The 21,976-nt window shown below is 42.2% G+C and overlaps 1 protein-coding gene across 15 annotated transcripts in view; it reads left to right on the top strand.

The window, feature by feature from the left end:
• Positions 1-21,673, top strand: part of dab2ipb (DAB2 interacting protein b) — a 232,381-nt gene extending 210,708 nt beyond the window's left edge. For 14 of the 15 annotated variants that reach the window (XM_074616866.1, XM_074616865.1, XM_074616864.1 and 11 more), the window contains 5 exons: positions 3,203-4,070; positions 6,710-6,847; positions 14,302-14,504; positions 15,700-15,787; positions 17,348-21,673. In XM_074616866.1, coding sequence (XP_074472967.1) covers positions 3,203-4,070; positions 6,710-6,847; positions 14,302-14,504; positions 15,700-15,787; positions 17,348-17,515 — 1,465 coding nt within the window. In that variant the 3' untranslated portion in view covers positions 17,516-21,673. The remainder of the gene's footprint in view (positions 1-3,202; positions 4,071-6,709; positions 6,848-14,301; positions 14,505-15,699; positions 15,788-17,347) is intronic. The other variant, XM_074616867.1, reaches the window with a different exon arrangement.
• Positions 21,674-21,976: the final 303 nt, after the last annotated feature.

Below are 21,976 nucleotides of genomic sequence, written 5' to 3'. Positions count from 1 at the left end.
GCTGCGACCACACACTCTACATTCCCCACTGACACGTGTCCTGTTGTCACCATGACAACAAATAAAACATAGGTGGCTATTCTCCAAATGGCATTAACGTACAACCTTTGGAACAGCTCACCAGGTTGTAGAAGGTCAGTTACCAATAAATCCCAGGGCCTCTTGAAAACACGCAGGGTGCTTTTGCCTCTGCTTGTGCTGAGTGTTCATGTCTGTCAGCTGAGGCCATGACACCGTGAGAGTGTCACCCCTGCTTGTTTACATCAGCCAGATGAAACCTCGTTTACTCTCCTGTGGATGAATACACACTCTGACAGCACCTTATCTTGCTTATCTGCTGTCCTCTTACTCTCTGGCAGAACAATAGCAAGGTGACACTTGGAAAGATTAACATGAAGGCAAAGGGACCCACAGGAGCAGAGATATATGAGTAATAGCCAGACACAAACACCAGTAAACATAACACCAGAGCACAGGCAGGCAGATGAGATCATACTGTACAGAACAGGAAGAGTCAGACAGCTGGTGTCATTATGCTCATCAGAGGCTCAGGATCAATAGAACTCATTAAGTGATGTCCCTATATGACCTGATGTCAGAGCTTACTCTCTTTACGTTATCACAGGAACTGTTTGCTCATGTATTGACTCACATGTGTGTCTGTGGTGGTCCTCATCAGCAAGCTGTGAGACTTAAACTGCATCCCAATGAGCTCACGATTCTCACCTAATTGCTTCTCATCCACCAAGCAGTGACATGAAAAGCAGGAGAAATAAAAGGAGACAGTGTCAAGATTGAGAGAGGGAAGAAATTGAGCAGAATGAAGAGGAGAAAGAAGTTAGGAGGGAAGGGTAATGGAACAGAGGGAGAAGGACACAGAAAGAGGGAGGAGATGAGCGTGATGTGAATGATAGAGATTATTGGAAGATAAATCACGTCTGTCAAGGTAATCGTCTTCTGGCAATAAAGTTTCCATCTGCCGGCTGAAGGGAAGGAAGGGAAGGTGAGAGGACGAGGGACAAAGCAAATCAGTCCAGAGGCTACATGTATCTTCAACAAGACTCGGTCAAAACCCAGTATATGTCTGGACCGTATATGATCAGTATGTGAATTTGTTGCTAAATTGTTACACAAATAGTCAGTGGTCATGTCTATAATGTTTTGTGAACAGTTTTTTTCCACTTATATCTTAATGTTTGATTGAAAGACAACTTATAATGAAGCAAATGACATTCAGTAATAGTAAATGGTAACATTTACTAGTCAGTATATTATACATTTTATACAAGGTGATAAGGTATTAGCATGACATACAGTATGCAACGTTAAAAGTATTTCAGTTTTTTATTAAAGCATGTGTATCAAAAGCATTCATCATATAAGTGGTGTGTAGCAATATATACATACGTCGCAAAAGTTTATGTCATCACTGACGTTGTTGCTGCCGTATTTATTCCTAGATGGAGTGTTGATGGAGCAGCTACAATGTTAGCATAGCCTGGCACTAATCGAGCCAAACTCCATTCAGAAAACAAGCATTTTAAAAGTTGTTTTCATGTCGTCTTGAAGCCAGACTCGACAAAGCATGGATTTGTTTATTTTTACTAATCAGCATCATTATGTAGTTATTTCGGCACACTTTTGATCCGTTTACAACAACGTCGCTGCCGTATTTATGCCTAGATGACGTTATGTTGAGTGTTAATGGAGCAGTTACAATGTTAGCAAAGCCTGGCACTGATCGATCCGAACTCCGTTCAGAAAACAAGCATTTAAAAAGTTGTTTGCTTGTTGTGTTGCAGACAGACCTGACAAAGCATGAATTCAGACTTTTTACAAATCAATATCATAATGTCGTTATTTTGGCATCATTTTGATCCGTTTATTGATATTAAATCACCGCACAGTCTGTTTATTTTGGGTTCATACCGCAGTAGAGACGTGTGGCTTGCTAGATACAGATACAGTATGTAAATACAGCTCGCAGCCGGGTGACGTTATGAACCCAGACACAACAGGGTTTGTTTTTCTGACATATCTGGGACTTCACCAACATGTACAAAGCAGCAACAGTGGTTATTTCTGGAGGAAAGAGAGGCGGAAATTTGCTCCGTGCTTGGTGTGAATGTACGGTAACACAATACGAAGCACAACATAACGTAACTTAAACGAACATAAACAATAGCACATGCACAACAACAGCACTATGTAATGATACATTGAACCGCTGACACGCTCCCCAGAAAACATAAACACAGAACTGTTCTCCACCTTTTCATTTTGAAAGAGCAACGGCCAATGAGGAAACTCCAACAGTCGGCCGACCAATCCTGTAACTTCATCACTCAGTCAGTCACTCAGTGACAGACTTTTGTGTTTATAGAAGCAAAGAGACAACAGCTGCTGCTGCCATTTTTGACCGAAAAAGCGTATTATATTTATAATATTTTATTGTTCTACTCAGACCATTTCAGTAGAATATGGCAATAGAATAGAAATAATTTTGTTTTACTTTTGTACTGCGCTTTTTAGGCGGACGTTTTATTGGCGTCTGGTCGTCTCTTTCAGTCCAAAATGGCGGAAGCGTAGCTTTGCTGCAGGGCGCTGATGTTGCAATGGAATGAACAATTGACTATCACTTCTTGGCGATATACGTTATTTGTTAGGTCTCTATTCCACTTTGGCTACTGTTACAATAGCTTAGCATTTTAGCTAAATGCCAAATTACTCTAGTCCAGCTTGACGTAGTTTAGCATTTAGCAGTGGCTCCTGTTATTCAACAGTTACGTAAGTGAAGCTACGTAAAGTGAAACCTAAGACTTAGGTTCCACTTTAAGTTTCTTTCTAGCATGAAACTCTAATATTCATTTTATTGGTCCTTTTATTTATTTGTCAAATTCTGATCTTATGACGCATTATGATGTTGTGTCATATGTTGATACACATTGTTATTGCTGCCTATGTTGTCTAGGACACAGATTGTTAATCTCAATGAGGTTTTCTTGGTTAAATACATGTTCAATAAATAGCAAGAAGTAAAGAATTCCATGTGCATTTACGTTTACATCCAATGAAAACTACAGAATGATATTGAACCTTTTTTGTGTCTCTGCAGCCCTTATCAACTGTGACTGATCTTAATTGGCTGAGGTTTTTAAAATGCACGCCAGATTGACTTTATTTTTCGGTCTGTCTCTTTCAGATTAGTCGACTTCACCAGGTTACCCTCCCCCACCCCAGAAAATAAGGATTTATTCTTTGTGACAAGGAGCTCAGGGATCCAGCCTTCCCCAGCACGCAGTTCAAGCTACTCTGAGACCAATGAACCTGACCTGGGCATGGCCAACGGCAGCAAGAGTCTGTCCATGGTGGACCTCCAGGACCCCCGCAGTCTGGAAAGCGGCCCAGGTCCGAGCTCCTCAGATGCCCTGGGTGAAGGCCCAACCCCTGGGGGAGGCTGGTCAGCCAGAGTCCCACAGGGCAACATCCCTGGAGGTCCCACTCTGAGGAGGCCAGGCCCCCCAGAAAGCACCCCAGGCCGACCCGCCCAGCTACTAGCACCCCTGTCCTTCCAGAACCCAGTCTACCAGATGGCAGCCTGCCTGCCCGTGTCCCCTCGTGGAATGACCGACTCGGGCTCAGAGTGCCACAGCTCTGTCAGTTCCCATAGCAACAACGAGGACGGACCAGCAGGAGGGAAGCACGCTTTCTTGAACCACGGTGGAGGAGGAGGCGGAGGAGGGGGGAGCAGCGGGGACGAGTACACCAGGCGTTCGGGGGACTTCAACCGCCGGCAGCTGTCCCTCACAGAAACGCAGCACCAGCCCACCGTCCCCAGACAGAACAGTGCCGGCCCACAGCGGAGGATAGACCAGCCTCCGCCTCAGAGCATCACCCGGGGCCGCACACCCCCGAATCTGCTCAACAGCGGACCCTACCCCCGGCCCTCCTCTGGCAACATGATGACATCATCACCCGACTGGCCTGGCAGCGGTGCACGGTTACGACAGCAGTCCTCTTCCTCCAAAGGTGACAGTCCTGAGACCAAGCAGAGGGCTCAGCACAAACAGGTAAGGGACTGGCTCTGTGGCGTACACATCTTTAACTTACAGTACAACAATTGAGGATGATATTCACCAGGCCATTATTCAGGACAGCCAACTATAGCCGAGTCAGTCTATGTAATCACCTGAAATTGCAGTGATGGAAAAAGTTCCTATTACAAAACACCCATTTGTCTCATAGCATGTTGAAGCCATGAGACAAATGGGCTGTGTGGGTGGACTCAGCACAGACACACTGCACATTGTGCCCTAATGAACTACAGTCATTGTGCGTGTAATAACAGTAATTTGCATACAGGCGGCTCATCACTTCACCACTGTTTTACTGGTCAGGTTTAATGGGCTGAGAAGGAGGGTGGTGGAGGCACAATTAGCATCTTATTAACGAGCGATATATTGTGCTCACACGTGCTCACAAGGCAACAGAAAACAGACGTCTTAGATACAAACAGATGTTGCTGGGTTGGTGTATCGATGCAGCATGTGTGTCAGCGTGTGTCGTCTCAGTGGGAGGTTTCCATTTCTTCAATGGCTTCGCTGGTAAGTCTATGTTCAATATTGGCAGGTCAGGACTGTAGGCTGTAATTAAAAACACTGGTCAGTGGTTGCCCTTGGTAACTGGCTGAAGGGGAGGACATCTGCATATTAACCATAATGCTTTGCTCTCCTCTCTATGGAATAGTCTCAGCAGGAGTGCTTTTAGATTGACTGATAGCACCAAACATATTTCATTTGCATGTTGGGGGAACTCAGCACACACATTTATTATCAGTGGTTGAAGAAGCAAAGGACTTTAAAGCCACTATGTGTAGATTGTTTATGCGATTATAGTATTTTTAAAATGATTCTTTTGGATGGTAATATTGGTTGCTCCATCACTTTGGTCCAGAATGAAATATCTCTGGATGGATTGCTATGAAATTGTACTCATGAATGGTCCCTAGAGGATGAATCCTGTGGTCCAGTGACTTTTCCTCTTGTCCACACCTCGAGGTCAAAGTCTTCACTTGTCCAGTGAAATATCTTGACATTTTCTACATGCATTCATGGTTCCCAGATGATGAATCTGTGGTGGCAGTTTCTGTTAAAACAAGACACAAACCAACGTAACAACTTGTCTTTCAGTGAATTTAATAAAAAGGCATACATTAATAACTAAAACATCTGCAGATGGACTCACGAGCACAGCCACCTGTTGTGGACTGTGGCAAGTGAGCCCCGAATACAAAGAGTAGTCAGTATTTATACATTTAAAGTATAACATGAAGATAAGTGCAAAGAAGAAAAGAAGAGAAGGATAGAAAGTGTATCAATGCGTCAGCACACAGCAGACAACAGAGCATCACAAGACATAACAAGTATTTCAGCAATCTGTTGTTTGCAGTTACAGAGAACTAAAATGTCAGGTCACTGTCCTATGGTGACAAAGTTGAACATGTGAGGCCCTGAGATTGTCTAAAGGTACAGTGTTAAACTGCAGATATGAAAATTGCCATTACAAATCCTACTGACTTTGGTGATCCCCTGACTTTCCTCTTGTGCCACCATGAGGTTGACATCAGTGGTTTTGAGTGAAATGATTTGACAGCCGATGAATGGTTTGCCATGAAATCTTGTATAGACATTTGTGTTCTACTCAGGATGAGCTGGTTGATAGTGCTGGTGGTCCAGCGATCATCAGGTCAAACTACTGGTCGGTTTATGACCAAAGAAACTGCAAACTAATGACATTCCCATCAGTGTACTTTGCGTTTACTGATAATTAGCAAATGTTAGCATACTAAGATGGTGAACATGGTAAACATTATACCTGTTTGTTTCATACTACTACTGAGGGATGCCAAAGTCTGAAATATTTACATTTGCATAGTGGCTTTAAGTTGAGTTTCCTTCCCAGTGTAGTTTTATTTGCATGTGAGTGTGACATATACAAAAGATGAAATAATAATTAATGTTTTATAAAACAAAAACAGCTAGATCTTGATTATAAATTAAATGAGATTTATATCTTCAATCTGACAGGATGAAAATAAATTTTTTCTCCATTAATTGGCATCAGTCACTAATGAGGGTATAAAGCCAGCAACGTTGATACATTTTATCTGTAGGCTGACACAAAATCAATTTGATCTGTTTGCAGATATTCAGATTCTGATATTTCAGCCTTTACAAAAGCCCTCAATGCTGATGAGTGTGCTGGACTATAAAAACATCCTACATTTCCTCTATGAACGGTTACAGCCCACGGCCACGTCCTCTACTCATCTGTCCATCATAAGATTGGCAGATAGAAACACCTTAACTGCTAGTAACTGCCTCCAGGCTCATTACAATTTCTCTTATTTAATCTTACAGTATTTATTTTCCCTGACGCTACTATGACACTGAAGGTGTACACATTCACACATGTTTAAATGGGTGCTTAGCGGTGTGTGCTCCGGTGTATGTGTGAGCTTGAAGACTCAGGGGTGTGTATCCATTCCACCTGCTGCTTTCAGTCCAGATGATTTGGTGCATTTCAAGCTTATTTCTGTTGTTTCTGTGCTTTTATTGCAACCTTCCCCCCCTTCCCCTCCCTGTCACTTGCACTCGGCTCATGTGTGTGTGTATGTGTGTGTGTGTGTGTGTTGTGTTGTGTTCACTAGGCCCCCTCCCCAGTGAACCCCAGTGCGCTGGACCGCACAGCAGCCTGGCTATTGAATATGAATGTGCAGTATTTAGACCATGAGGGGATGGAGCCCGAGTCACTGAGAAACAGAGAGGATCTGACTCAGGTGGAGAAGGTAACCTGCCTCCTCATCCAACCTTTGACCTTTACCAACCCCTCCTTTCACAATCCACCTCAACCTTCAGCCCTGATACTCCCACTTAACTCTCCTTCCTTTCTTTACCACTCATTAGTTCCCGCATACACCTCCCTCCTTTAAACACCCCCTCTACACTTAATTGTCTGCTGGATTTATTCCCTCTCTCCCTTTCCTCTAAGCCTGAGGTCCCTTAGACGTACCCAAATTGTCACTTAAAGTCATAATATGCGCATTTCTAACATAAAAAATGAGGTAAATAGGATATATTGTGCGTCAGTCTGGCTCTGCATGTGACCCCATAATACCTCAATCTCCCATTTTTCCGAAATTGGCTTTTCAGTGATGTTCAGGCTGCTGTTCTGGGATGTTTTCTGGCATTTTCACAGCCAGCAGTGAGCCCGGTTGTGGCTATCAGCTGCAGGAAAGTCATAGCAACAGCAATAATGGCAGAAAGTAGCTATTACAGTCAAAATAATTTTGAGGCTGAATACAGCAGGCAAGAATGTCAGCGTCAGCAGCTGCCAGTAGTGAATATCTGGACAAGGATGATTTTTAGTATCGATTAATCTGCTTATTATTTCTCAGTAATCATTGGTTTATAATGTCAGAAAATAGTGAGTAATACCCATCATTAGCCCAAGGAGATGTATTCAGAAGTCTTGTTTTATTCCACCATCAATTTACTATCATAAATAACATTAAAAGCATCAAATTCTCACGTTTGAAAAACTAGAATGTTTGGCGTTTTTGCCTGAAAAATGACTCTTGATGATAGAATAGGAAAAGAGGGTAAATAAAATATAACTAATAGATATCACCATGAAACTTCCCCAGTTCATTACTTACATTGAGACAATTGTTTTTGGTATTTCAAACTTTCAGAAAATGTATGTTTAAATATGGAAATTAGATTATTACGTAGCCCCCCCAAACCCCCTAGGAGAACATTTTTATTAACTCGTTCCCTCAAGTTAGTATCTCATTCCCTCAAGTTAGTATCTCGTTCCCTCGAGTTACTTCATAGAGCACTTCTTCCAATCATTCCTGCCTGTCCACACATTGCTGATGTACGGAGCCCCTAGATGATGTACTTCGATAAAGTGGGAAAGATATTGACAGATTCAAACTTCCTGGATCAATAACTCATAACAGAAACGTTGTTAAAACACAAACAACAGCTCTTTCTAACCGTAGTAAGGTAGACAACAAACTACAACCTCATTTTAATCAACACATAACACATAACGTTGGTCTCTATGCGCAGCCGGCGGTGAGACGAGTGGTCAGGGACCGTCTACAAAATGCAACGCCGAAAAGAGAAAAATATTCCATAACTTCAGTATTATACAGTGTAGTACCATCAAAATTACTTCACACATCAATGATCTCCTCATGGTTGTACTACAACATTTAGTTTGGAAAAAATATTATATTGCATAATTCTTTTGAAATTTTAATCGGAAAAATATTCAATAACTTCAGTATTATGCAGTGTAGTACCACCAAAATCACTTCACACATCAATGGTCTCTTCCTGATTATACTTATTCAACTAATTAAGACATTTTGATGGCGCTACGCTTTATAAAAGTGAAGTTATTGAATATTTTTCCCATTAAAAATTAACCAAAATTACAAAAAGCAAATTTTTCCAAACTAAGTGTTATATTGCAACTTTGTAGACGGTCCCTGACCACTCGTCTCACCGTCGGCTGCGCATAATGACCAATGTTATGTGCTTGTGTTGATTAAAATGAGGTTGTAGCTCGTTGTCTACCTTACTACGGTTACAAAGAGCCGTTGTTGGTGTTTTAACAACGTTTCTGTTATGAGTTATTGATCCAGGAAGTTTGAATCTGTCAATATCTTTCCAACTTTACCGAAGTACATCATCTAGGGGGGCTCCGTACATTAGCAATGTGTGGACAGAATGATTGGAAGAAGTGCTCTATGAAGTAACTCGAGGGAACGAGATAATAAAAATGTTCTCCTAGGGGTCTAGGGGGGCTCCGTAGATTATCTAATGCTAACTTTTGGTGAATTTAGGAGAAATCTACAGACACAAATATACAAAGTGTAGTCAAATAAACACCTAAATGTGTTTTTTTATGCTTTCTTCCAGTAGTCTGAAAGAAGACATCATTGAAGCAAAATAACCCAAATCTCAAAAATGTTTTTGCTTGGTGTGTCTCCCCTTAATCTCTAATGAAAATAATTAAAGCTGTCAATCAATTAATCGTCTAATCATTGCGTTTGGACAACTTAGCTAGCAATATACTTCCTGTATTGTCAAAAACTCTCTTGTCTCATATAGAAATGGAAGAATAACTTCTAGAAATATGGTGTGGATTCAGTGAGACTTCATATTGTAGTTTTAACCTTCTTACTTCATTAAAAAATGTCCTTCCACCTGGAATAACTCCACACAGCCTCACAACTTCCCCCTGTCTTTCTTACCATCTTTAGAATGAACTTAAAAGCCCAAAGCAGGTGTGTGTGTATGCACATGCAATACATCCACACAGACATGTTGGAGCTTGTGTGCGCTTGCATCTATGTGAGAGATGGAGACAGAAAGAGACTTTCTTTTTTTGCTGCTTCCTCTGCCTGTGTTCCTGCTTCTCTTCTCAGCAACCTTTACAACCATTCACCCTCAGCTTCGCTTCCATGCTTTGATTGGCTGCCACATGCTCCCCCATTTCTTTTTTTTCCCATCCATAATGAATACAAACCTGTCATCCTAACATAGCTCATACTTTATGGAAGCCAGCAGCCCAGGCAGGGAGAGCAACCAAAGAAGGCAATAACTTCAGTCTTAACAAAGAAGCCGCAGCCACCTTAAAATAGCAGAGCAGCAACACGAGAAGGATCGGAACACAGTACATCCTCCACAGCAGCTTAGACACAGGCTGCAGCTAATGGTCCATACAGGCTTAACAACACAGGCCCTATGGTAACCCTTTTAAGCTTTCACATCCATTTACATATACTGTATGTATTCAGTGATCCGTAACAAATTAGGGCATGACTTTGTCTTGTTAGGCGGAGTAGACCTCAAAATAGAAATTCCAGTAAATCAAATAATTTGCTCATTTAGAAAAACACAAGAACAATAATAAGATATTATTTGCATTTTTTTTTAATTTAAAAACAGATTCTATTTGACTTTTATTTTCCAGTTGAATACCACTGAATATATAGGAGAGAGTATTTGATTGTATAGCAAATGTGAAACACAGGAAGGTCGAATTTTTGTTCCGTGCTTTTTTTTTTATCTTGATGCCTGATTCTGCATGAAGTCGAGGATGAATGTGACTGTCTTTAGGAGGGGTGTGAGTTCTTTTTTCCATACTTCATTGCAAGATAATACAAAATTCCCAATTGCATAAAGAAAAAAAAGGAAAAGAAAATCATATATAAAAGAAAAACATTTTATGCATAATTTATATTTAGAAAATTATCAAAATACAGTACCAAAAAAAATAATTATTTAAATAACTTATTTTGATTAATGACCAACTTGTTGATTTCATTGATCATCCATGTAATGATCAAATTGCGGGCCTCATAATCAACAATTTACTCCATCATCTGCAAAATTTGGTCTCCTTTTTAGATATTGATTAATTTAAAGTGTCAGGTTAGCTGGTGCTATGTATACGTTTTGGTTGATCTGCTTGTTTAATTGCAAGATTTATGCGTTTGAATTTCCAATTTAAACTATTTAACTTTATAAAGCAGAAAAAGTTATTATTTTTTAGATGATAACTTTGTCATGATTACCATGGAAAACTGTTTGGACTTTGTCATTTACACTTTCGGTTTTCAGACATTTTCCCAATCGTTCTCTGTTAACAGTCCTTCTAGCTCGGACTTCCATTATGACTTAACTGTGTAATTGTGTGAAAGATGTGAGTTCAATGTTGGTATGGTTGGAAGTAGTAGTATAGTCTATCTTGATTGATCATCAGGTGTAACATCAGGACAACAGGTGCAGAGATGCATCTGTTCAAACCACCGTTGTTTTCCAACTCTCTTTTGTTCTGTTCTGTTTTATCAATATATTAATGTGAATTCTATTCCGTAGTTAGTTTAATTTCAAATGCACATAATCACAGAACAGTAAAAAAGAAAAAACACTAAGGTCATACGCTGTCTGTTATATATACAGTCAATAGGACAGTTACAGCCATACAAGAATAAAATACTCACATCTCACTCAAATATTTATTGAAGGTCAGAGATGCAAAGGCACAGGGTTATATTTCAGCAAAACTCTTCTTATATTCTACAGTCAAAATAGCCGATTGAACACGTTAATAATGTGGTTTCAGGGCTGTGAAAGAGGAGAACATCTGATTCATTCTGTGTTTCTACAGTAGTTGATCCCGTGTTTCAGATATATATAGAGAGGATGCAGGTAAGAAGGGAGAGTGAAGGTCAGGAGTCAGCAGTTAGGTTAAACCAGGGGGCATTGTTCATTGCGGTGCCAATGTTTATGGATGGGAAACACAGGGTTGTTTTTGTTCAATATCTTTTGTTTGTTCATTTCTTTTATTTGATGTAAGAATACATTGAAGTTTAAATTTAAAGGCTTCCTTTCAGCACTGCGCAGAACGAGATGCAGTTTTCGTGGTTTGCATGTCTCTTCACGTGGGCGTAGTATCAGATGTTATGAGGTTGTATTTATTGGGGTTTTCAGTTAGTCTTGTTTTTACATAATCTACAGTAAATCTTATTAGTTTAGTTTTGATGAAGACTGTGAAAGTTGGAGGGCCATATTTGTTCCGCGGGCCGCCGTTTGCCCACCACTGGGGTGCAGAGTAGATGTATCGTGCGTTTGAGAGGGAGCAGTGCAGGACAAAGGCAGTTACAGATACAGTAGATGTCATTTCATTCTCAGGGGATCTAGTGACAATAGCAGAGGGATATTAGAGATAGAGAGGGGAGTGGAGGAAAGGGTAGAGGAGTCGATAAGATGAGTCTATTTGAGGTCACCATTCCTCCTGGGAAGAGCACCCGGGGGAAAATGTCCCAGTGGTGGGCAGGAGGGTGACGTGGGAAAATAAGTAGTAGGTGACAAGGAAAGATAAATGATCCCAGCAGCATCCTTGTTGTGTGTAATTGAATCTGATAGTTTGTCTTTCACAATGTCAGTTATTGCTGAATAATGAGCTGGATCATGTTCAGATATAAACCACAGATCAACTTGTTCTTTTTAGTTTAGGCTGTAACTTGTGGTCTAAACATGTTATATGAATACTATTAGTTAAATGATTGATACGTTTATTTTGAATTCTTTTATCCCTAAAAGTCTAGTAGTCGATACAAATACCAGTGAATTTCCACGATTCTCGATACCACGGTAAAAAAAAACAATAAATCCCATGTAATGAGTACATGTGTCTATATCTATCCTCAGATTGCAGTAGTTTAAATTCACTGGGTGTAGGCTACCAGAGGTGGGACCAAGTCATTGTTTTGCAAGTCACAAGTAAGTCTCAAGTCTGTGACTCAAGTCTCAACTCAGGTCTTGAGTCCTAAACAGGCCATATGAGCTCTTCACCAAATGTAATGTCATTCTAACAGCAGAGTAACTGGATCCAACTGGTGCTCAGTAACAGAACGTTAGTTCTTCATGGTTCTCTCCTGAAACTTGATTGGATGCTGTTGGATCGGTTCAAACTAAGTGGAACTGGGGAGTTAAGTGTAAGATAATCAAATGCAAGTCCCAATAACATTCACCGGAAATACAGAGTCCAGAGTTCAATAAAAAAACACCACTTTTCAGAGATTTAGCAATAAGCAACAAGAGATAGAAATTCAGTTGGTTCAGTTCAGTTCCCCCCCACCCCCCTCCCGCACCTGAGTGAATCATCCTCTCGAACATAAAGGATCTCTGATCAGTTTGTTCAGTTCAGTTTTTTCCCCATACAAGTGAATCCTCTTCTCAAACATAAAGGATCTCTGCATCTCTGGATCTCGCTGCTGCATGGCGATGTTGTGTGTGTGTGTGTGTCAAACTCTGACACAGAGAGCAGAGGACAGAAGCAGCCGCATTTGGCGCTTGGCGGGTGTTGATTTCGGACCCTGCGGGCATCTTACGGTACCGTCGGTACTGTAGAAAAAGAGTTCCGTCAAGTTTTTTAGAGTTTTTGCATCGACTTGGTACCGAAGTATCGGTTCTCGTGACATCCTTAAGGAGATGTAGCATTTTCTTAAAACAAATGAAAAGGCAAGGACTTAATCAAGTAAAGCAAACTGATTCTAGTCTACCAGAGTATAATGATGTGATTAATCCTTTCAGTCATGCTAGCAGCGTGGCTTTAAGGATGTCAACGTGGGTCAGCTGGACTGGATTGCCATGAAAATGTGTAAAGACATTCATGGAAGTTGAGTGCTACTGACGTTCAACTTGTCATCAGGTCATTCCCATCAGCCTCAGCTGTGCTTTGTATTTCGTGTTAATTAGCGAATGATTGCATGGTAACACTCTAAACTAAAAGGGTGAACATCCTACGTGCTTAACATCAACATGTTCATGGTCATTGTGAGCATGCTGATGTTGGTGTTTAGCTCAAAGCACCACTGTGTTTCAGTGCAGCCTCACAGAGCTGCTAGCATGGCTGTCGGCTCTTATTCCTGTTTCCTTGTCTGTAGTTTCACTCTCACTGGTCTTCCAGTGACACGCTGACTGATCACAGTATCCCTCACTGTTATAAGAAATGTGTTTTTCTATCCAGAGGAGATTCGATTTCTCCATTAGTTTCCCCCTCGCCTGAAGAAAACTACTTCAAAAAGCCTCTCTAAGGTACAGCGAGAGGTCAGGGAGAGATTTCCAGAGCTTATTTCACAGACTAGACTCCTACTTCACTGGTTGCATCCCTCCCTCCTCACCTCCTCTTTGACTTTATTCATCCTAAACTTCCTTTCTTTTCTTTCTCTCTGTTTTGTGCCAGTTTAACCTCTCGACGGGTCGTTGGTTTCAGAGCCAAACCAGAGGTCTGACTGGGGAAAACAGCTGAATTTGACACTGTTTCTGGTTAACTTGTTTGCAATGAAAGCGTTGCTGGTATTGATCAAAGCCTCTCCGTGTTAGTAGGAGGGTTTGATTTGGAAAAACATAATTCGATTCGATTTTTTTTTTTTTAGGGCAGCTATACAGGTCTAGTATGAAAGTGCAATAATGAAAATGGCTTGTAAATGAACCGTGTGATTCCCTTCTCTGTTCTAGACAGAAATTATACCCTCTCAGGAACAACAGGACATAATCTCAGGCCTGATTGAGAGATTTCTTTTTGTTCTTGTCAGCTATGGTAATGAAGAAGGGGACCCTGCTGATAGGGTTGATGATGATGATGATGATCATCATGATGATAATGACAACAGCGATGATGAGAATCTCCTCATCTCTCTGCTTCTTTGTTCAGTACCAGCAGGAGATCGCAGTGCTGCAGGAGAAGCTGCGGGCGTCGGTGCAGAAGCTGGAAGAGTACGAGGCCCGTCTGAAGGGTCAGGACGAACAAGCCCAGAAGGTGCTGATGGAGTACCAGGCCAGGCTGGAGGAGTCGGAAGAGCGTCTGCGCAGACAGCAGGACGACAAGGACCTCCAGATGAAGGGCATCATCAGCAGGTAGGGAGAAGAAGAAGAAGAAGCTGTTGAGTCAAAAAACGCAGATTTGTATTCTTAGTGTGTAGCATTTCAGGGGATCTATTAGCAGAAATGGAATAACATATTCCTGAGAGGAGGGAGGTGTCAGGAAGGAGGAGAGGAGGGAGCTGAGAGTAGAGAGCTGATAGGAGGAAGGAGGGATGTGAGAGCTGGGAGAAGGGAGGTGAGAGGGAGGTGTCAGGAAGGAAGAGGGGAGGGAAATGGGATGAGGGAGGTGAGAGGAGGGAGGTTAGAGCTGGGAGGAGGGAGGTGAGAGGAGGGAGCTGTCAGGAAGGAAGAGGGAAGTGAGATGGGTTGAGGGAGGTGAGAGTAGGGAGCTGATAGGAGGAAGTAGGGAGGTGAGAGCTGGGAGAAGGGAGGTGAGAGGGAGGTGAGGGGAGGGAGATGGGATGAGGGAGGTGAGAGTAGTGAGCTGATAGGAGGGAGGTGAGAGCTGGGAGGAGGGAGGTGAGAGTTGTAAGGGGGAGGAGCGAGGGAGCAGGGAGCTGAAAGGAGAGAGGTGGAAGGATGGAGTTGAAAGGAGGGCGGGGGAGCTGTGAGAAGGGAGGATGAAGCGGTGAGGAAGGAGGAGGGAGCTGTGAGGAGGGAAGTTTAAGGGGGGAGCTGAGAGGAGGGAGCTGATAGGATGGAGGTGGGAGGATGGAGCTGTAAGGGGGGAGCTGAGAGGAGGGAGGAGTGAGGGAGCTGGGATGAGGGAGGTGAAAGCTGTGAGGAGGAAGGTGGAGCTGTGAATAGGGAAGTGAGAGGAGGGAGGAACGAGGAGTGAGAGAGCTGTGAGGAGGGAGCTGAGAGGAGGGAGAAGGGAGCTTTAAGGAGCGAGGTGGGAGGAGGTAGGGGGAGCTGTGAGGTAGGAGGAGGGAGACGTGAGGAGGGAGTTGAGTGGAGTGAGGGGGGAGCTGAGCGGTGAGAGGAGGGAGCTGATAGGAGGGAGGATGGAGCTGTAAGGGGGGAGCTGGGATGAGGGAGGTGAGAGGTAAGACGAGGGATGAGGGAGCAGGGAGCTGAGAGGGGAGCTGAGAGGAGGGATGAGGGAGCAGGGAGCTGAGAGGGGAGCTGAGAGGGGAGAGGAGGAAGAATCTGCAACCACACCACTAGATGCCGCCAAATCCCTCACACTGTGCCTTTAAGATTTGAATTCAATTAGTCCTTTTTGCAGGTTAATGTCGGTGGAAGAGGAGCTAAAGAAGGATCATTCAGACATGCAGGCAGTGGTCGACTCTAAACAGAAGATCATCGACGCACAGGTCAGTTTGCTCCTTCCCATTTACAACACATGGACAGAACATGTCTATGCACACGCTTCTGTAGATACTTTCTGTCTGTGCGTTTCAAATTTGTATGTGCTGTCACTTGCGTCCTCTGCTTGAGGAAACAAAGGGTCAAAGAAATGTTTAATTCATAGTCGTCTAAGCTCTGGCATTGTCAAGCTTGAATGGCTGAGCACAATTTCTCGGCTCCCTCCCACTCTCTCCTTTATAAAACTTACATTTACAGATTTCATATCTAGTTTTCTGTCAACATGTAGCTCTTCTATAATCCATGTGGTTCTTATTCATATAAAACTGTGTTTAAAATCTCTCAGAAAACAGCACAGCGTTGCTTTAGAGCGCTTGGCTGCAAGGAATTCTGATTGTTGAGAATAATTATAAATGAAGCAGATCTATAGACTGGAATTATGTACATCATATGCATGCAAACACACAAGTGCAAATGTGCATGTTTGGAGATTAATGTCAAAGTGATTTCACAACAGAATGGGGGGAAAAAAACAGCCATGCTGCTACATGACATTTGCACAAACCCAGACACGGACATGCAAAGGTGATTAATCTCCTTCACGCCCAAAGTAATGAGACATTTGCATCTGCTAACAAACACGCCACAGTATGGCAACACGTTGTTTCCCTCAGTAAACAGGCAGAGAGGATGAAAATAAGAAATCTCATTATAAAGACAGAGAGGGAAGTTTGCTTCTGTGGCTCAGTGCTGCTGATATGACATAATGAACACAGTGAGCCTCATGCAAGAACCATTCAAACAAAGACATTTCAATCATTTTCTCGCACTTAGAATTTTCTCTTAGGTTAGGTACGAAAACTTACAAGTGGCCGAGATGTGACGTACAAGTCATGTTGAAAAATGTCCTAAAATAGTCATAGTATAATATGTCATCAAAATGTCAACCAACTTACCAACGTTGCCTCTTTAGACCGATGTTCCCTTCTCGTACCAACGTTTCCTGTCATTTAAAAATTCATTAAAAAGTAAAAGAAAAAAGTTGTAGTATAGTATGACGAAAAAAAGTCAGCGAAAAACTAGAAAATAAGTAAGGGATAATGTACAGCAAATCGGTCAATGTCGGGGAGTGCAGCAGCGCCGTGTCGGGGGTTCTTTCACATTAATAACCCGCTAGCTGTACATTATCCCGCTTATTACACGGCTACTTACTAAAGAAATCAATATTTTGACACAAAAACGGTCCGCCAGAGTCTGACATCAGAACTGTGTCCATAGCAACGGTCTGTTATACATAGCAATATATATATATATATATATATATTCCCTTGTTTGAACCGTCGCAGGCGCTGCCTATTAGTACCGTTACTACCGGTAAAGCGTATATGTAAATATATATCGACTAGTTCCCAGTGATTATTGAATGGTATTCTTGCTTGGAATGCACATTCCTATTTTAAATGTGAAATAAACTCGTTGCATGATAACCTCAGCATGAGGAGGAACAGATCATTGTGGCTCGTCTGTAAATATAGATTCTACAGTACGTTTCATTTTTGTGTGAGCAGGAGAAGCGCATAGCATCGTTGGATGCAGCCAACGCCCGTCTGATGAGCGCTCTGACCCAGCTGAAGGAGCGCTACAGCATGCAGACCCGCAATGGCATCTCTCCCACCAACCCCACCAAACTGCAGATAACTGAGAACGGAGAGTTCAGGAACAGCAGCAACTGCTAGACATACTGGCATCTGCCAAGAGTGAGTGCTGAGTGCCTGTGTGTGTGTGTGTGTGTGTGTGTGTGTGTGTGTGTGTGTGTGTGTGTGCGTGTGCGTGTGCGTGTACAGTTATTCAGTGAGAGGACGTCTACATGCATGCACGGCTGCATGCCTGTCTGATAGACTGAGAGGGTGTGCGTGTGTTTTTAAAAGCGGACAATTTTTTGGAAGACATTTCAACTTTTTGGACACCGGTGCAGGAGTGAGGTCATCACTCTGAGGGGGCCGACCAGAGAAGGCGGGACTTCAGCGTGACAGACAGATCCCCAAGAGAACAAGATCACCAGACGGCCTTCGTTAACGAGGGTGACGGCCAGAGGAGGCGGGGCTTGTACATAAGAAACTCAAAGCTGTCCATCAGTCAAACACTTAGCCAGTGGACGTATGCGGTCGCTGGGACAGACCCTGCCTACGCCTGGGACAAACCACTATATAACCACACACAGTGACGACCGCCAGACACGGTCACCCTAGCAACCCTCCTCTCCTCCTCTCTCTTTATTCTTCTCCCTCTTGACGACCAAGTGGACCCACTTAAAAACAATAACAGGCATCGAGGGTTAACAAGTACGTTGTCTTGAGACCATTTCTTTCCAGTGCTTTATTTTAAACTCATTGTTTATAAAGAACCAAATAGAAGCTCAAAAAATAGATATTTTAATCCAAAATGATCTTTATGTCCCTTTTCACTTCTTGGGTGTGTTCCGGAGAGTCCCGATGAACCCCCCCTCCCTCCCTCAGCCCTATGTAGTGCACTTTGTGAGAAGCTATTGGTACAGGAAACGCCTTAAGTAAGGAACACACCTCGACTTTATCCCACAGCTCCCCTATTTCTGCAAAAAAATAAAAAGGCACAACTTATACTGTGGATTTGTAAAGGATACAAAATTGTACACACATAAATGTATTATGAACACTAAAGTAAATTCTATGTGATACTATATTAATGAAATTTAATATAGATGTATGCATTTCTTTTCTTCTATAGAGTATACACACATATCTATATTTGATAATCTCAAATATAAAAGCAGCCCTTTATTTAGGAGTGAGATCTACTTTTATTTTTCTTCTCTTCCGATGAAAGACTGTAGTGTGTAGCTTGCTTTAGAGCCCTGGAGGAGACGATCACACCGAGCAGTGATCAGCACCATCGCCTCCGTTTACCCCTTCAAATCTCCACGATGCTTAACCCTTTACATACAGGAAGTATGCACGACATCTGAGAGAAATGTCTGTACAGTAAGTTCGAACAGCTCCGGCGTAGCTTGCACAACTTGCACAGTCAAGTGATCGGTTCTTCGTCTGGTGCTCATCATTGCTCCTAAAGACAATTAAACCCAGTTTTAGATTTTGGTTTGAGTCACACGTGTGGTCTTCTCACTCTAGTAGCACAATAGCTATTGAGAGACGTGTGTAGACACACTCACTCATACTATACACTGGACTGGTGAGCCGTTGTAATAATGGCCTCCTTAGTTACAACATTTTCTCTCTAACTGCTTTGTTTGTCAGTGGTAATGAAGTATGCTGCATCCAAACTGTGACTCTATTAATCCTCGTGGCATCATCTCTCTCCTCTGTCTCTCTTTCTTACTCGCCTCCACCCTCCTTCATCCCTCGTTCTTCTGAATGTGAAGATGCTAACTCACAGTTGGTCTTAACATGTGGTTTGGTCCTTCTACTCTCCCCCTCGCATTGCTCTCATTGCTCCACACCATTTCAACATTTTGTATATTTTTGTATTCATTTTTCTTAACTGTACCAGACTGTAAACATCAAGTGTGAGGCTCTGCATGCTTCATCCTCGCTCTAGAGCCAATGGTAGCGTCCGTATCACCATTTGTTTTCTTTTTGTTGCCAATTAGAAGGTGATGATGACGATGATGAATGCTTTGCTGCGGACATATATAGTGAATATATGATAACCGAGGGCATCAAGAGGCTGGACAGCCTGGGAACGTGTAAATAAAATGCTCACACTATTTTTACCTAATGTTAACAGAGCTTTTTGTAAATGTATCTCGTGCTCAAACTCTGCTGTATCATTATGGATATTGTAAATACAAAATAGCTCAGTCGGTCATCTGTCCTCATCGGGTAGAACTATACAATTAAATTAACCTTTCAGTGTTCTCCCTGTTGAAGCTCTTGTTTTTGTATTTAGAGTGTATATCACTAGCCAAAAAAACGGATTAAGTAGGAGTGTGACTCTTAGGAAGTCGTAGAGGATGCCACACATTCCTGGATTCCTCAGCAGTCTAGCTCGATGCACTTTTACATTCAGTGGTTGGTGTTTATAATTAGCTTCTTTTTCTTTTTTTTCGCACAACACCTGTTTCAGGTGTTAAAAAACGTGGCAAAGTTCAAAACCCAAGAAAGGGATTTTTGGTATAACTCATTCACAAACTATCATTCATCTATCAGATAAAACACAACTATTGAGCTTTTTCCTCTCAGAGAGGAGTCTGACAGCCTCAGACTGAAGAATCAAACCTCCTCTTCATCATATCTTACCAGGCATTCAGTCCGAAACAAACATTGTAGAACTGCAGAGATAAAAGCAAGACTTACTTTTGACATAAGAAAAGTATTAAGTTTCTTACAAATGAATAGTTGAATTCATAAGCAATAAAACACTATTGCTCAAGTCAATCCTAAAGCCTTACTGCTACATGCTCTTTTTTGAACCAGTAGCTTTTGGTGGCTAATGTTAGCACATGTTAAACTTGACTGATTCAGTTTGCTGACTTGTGACTCTTCACTTGTGCTACTCTTACAATAGCTTAGCATTTGAGCTAAATGCTAAACGGTAAACTACTATTGAGCATCTACACTTGATAACCATGCAGAAATAGTGATGCTTAATGTTACAGACTTATAGACGGGTTTCTGTGCAACGTCGTCACGGAGACGTCAGAGAGATGACGAGGAGACAACCGCAGAAAAGATGGACGTAAAGTGTTAAATATTCCGAGGGGATCACGTGCCTTTGCTAAAATCAGAAGGAGATTATGGATCCAGGCCTGATGGGTAAAAGCATTCTAGTCACACAGTGCTAGCAGAGCAGCGGGTGGTCATGGCGAGCTGTCATGCTCCACAGATCGATTAGAAACAGGCTGATCGACCAACACTCTGAGGAAATATAGCGACTATGCCTTCAAACTTCAAAGTGATGGAAGACTTTGTTACGGCTCTAATTTGCTGTAACGTTATGCAGCTACGGCGGGGGAAAGCTCACTCCGGTACGCCGTAACGTTACACTTTGAAGGGAAGACGTCTGGTAGTCTATCGGGCCGCCGCTCCTCCTCCCCCGCCGCCCAAAGTCCAATCATACTACTGTCTGATCTAACATTACCCATTTCACAACAGGTGATAACAATAAACAATCTCACACTAATACCTCATATGATAATAGTATCTGGTGGTTCCGTCTAGTATAGGCAACAAGAATATACAAACAATGCTAAATCTACGTCAATTACAATGGTGGTTTTTCCTCCTGAATGCGCACGCACCCGGTAACGTTCGTACACGAGCAATCCGTCTATTTGGTCTGTTACGACGAGTAGCTTTTGCCAAGCTATTGTTGAGCTAAATCGTGAAGTACGGTTTAGCATTAAGCTCAAACAGAGTAGTAGCATTACAGTATAGTATTGAGCGTCACATTGTCTTGCTTTAAACTGCAGTGTACAATAAGAACTGATAAGGCTGTCATGTATGTAGGCTATCCGTACTTCTACAAGTAAAGAAGGAGACGCACTCTGCTGGTTTCTAGCTCTCAGTTCATTTATCCCATCCATGTTCCCACCTCAGTTCTAATTCTACGAGTCAGAAAACCCATGAGCTCACTCCAAACAGTTCAGCCAGTCCGACAAAAGATCAATCAAAAATATAAAGCTATAAATAAAGTAAAAGATGTTGTATGTTTTCTATTATCTTGTAGAAAATACTTTTGTAAGTATGTTGAAAGTATAAAGTATTTGCTGGATTCTGCTTCCTTTGACGACAGTGACAAAACAATAATGTACAGAGGAATTTGTGTTGACAAAATGTGGCTGTGCAATTTATGTACATTTGCAACTAGACCTATTAAAGTTTTATTTAGCTATTTTAAAACTGCGTGGCCTTGTGTCTGTCCCTCATAGCCTCGCTTGCATTGTTCTCGGTGACATTTTGTTATTATGAAATGTAAATGAAGCTTAATTTGAGTGCCTGCGAGATGAATCACATGTTCATTAAATACTCAAGCAGGCCTAGATAGATGACAAGCAGCTAGAGAGACCATATGCTCAGACTGGAGGTCCAAAGGCAGAGTGGAGGGGATGATGGAGGGATGTGACAGACTGGTTTGAGCGGTGTCTACTCCTCAGCGAGGCTGACCTACATACTGCCTGATTGTTATTCCCCACAGTCGGTAGG

Source organism: Sebastes fasciatus, chromosome 19, assembly GCF_043250625.1.
Source record: "Sebastes fasciatus isolate fSebFas1 chromosome 19, fSebFas1.pri, whole genome shotgun sequence".
NCBI classification, from domain to species: domain Eukaryota; kingdom Metazoa; phylum Chordata; class Actinopteri; order Perciformes; family Sebastidae; genus Sebastes; species Sebastes fasciatus.
The sequence above is the reverse complement of the archived record's forward strand: the minus strand, read 5'-3'. Positions and strand labels throughout refer to the sequence as shown.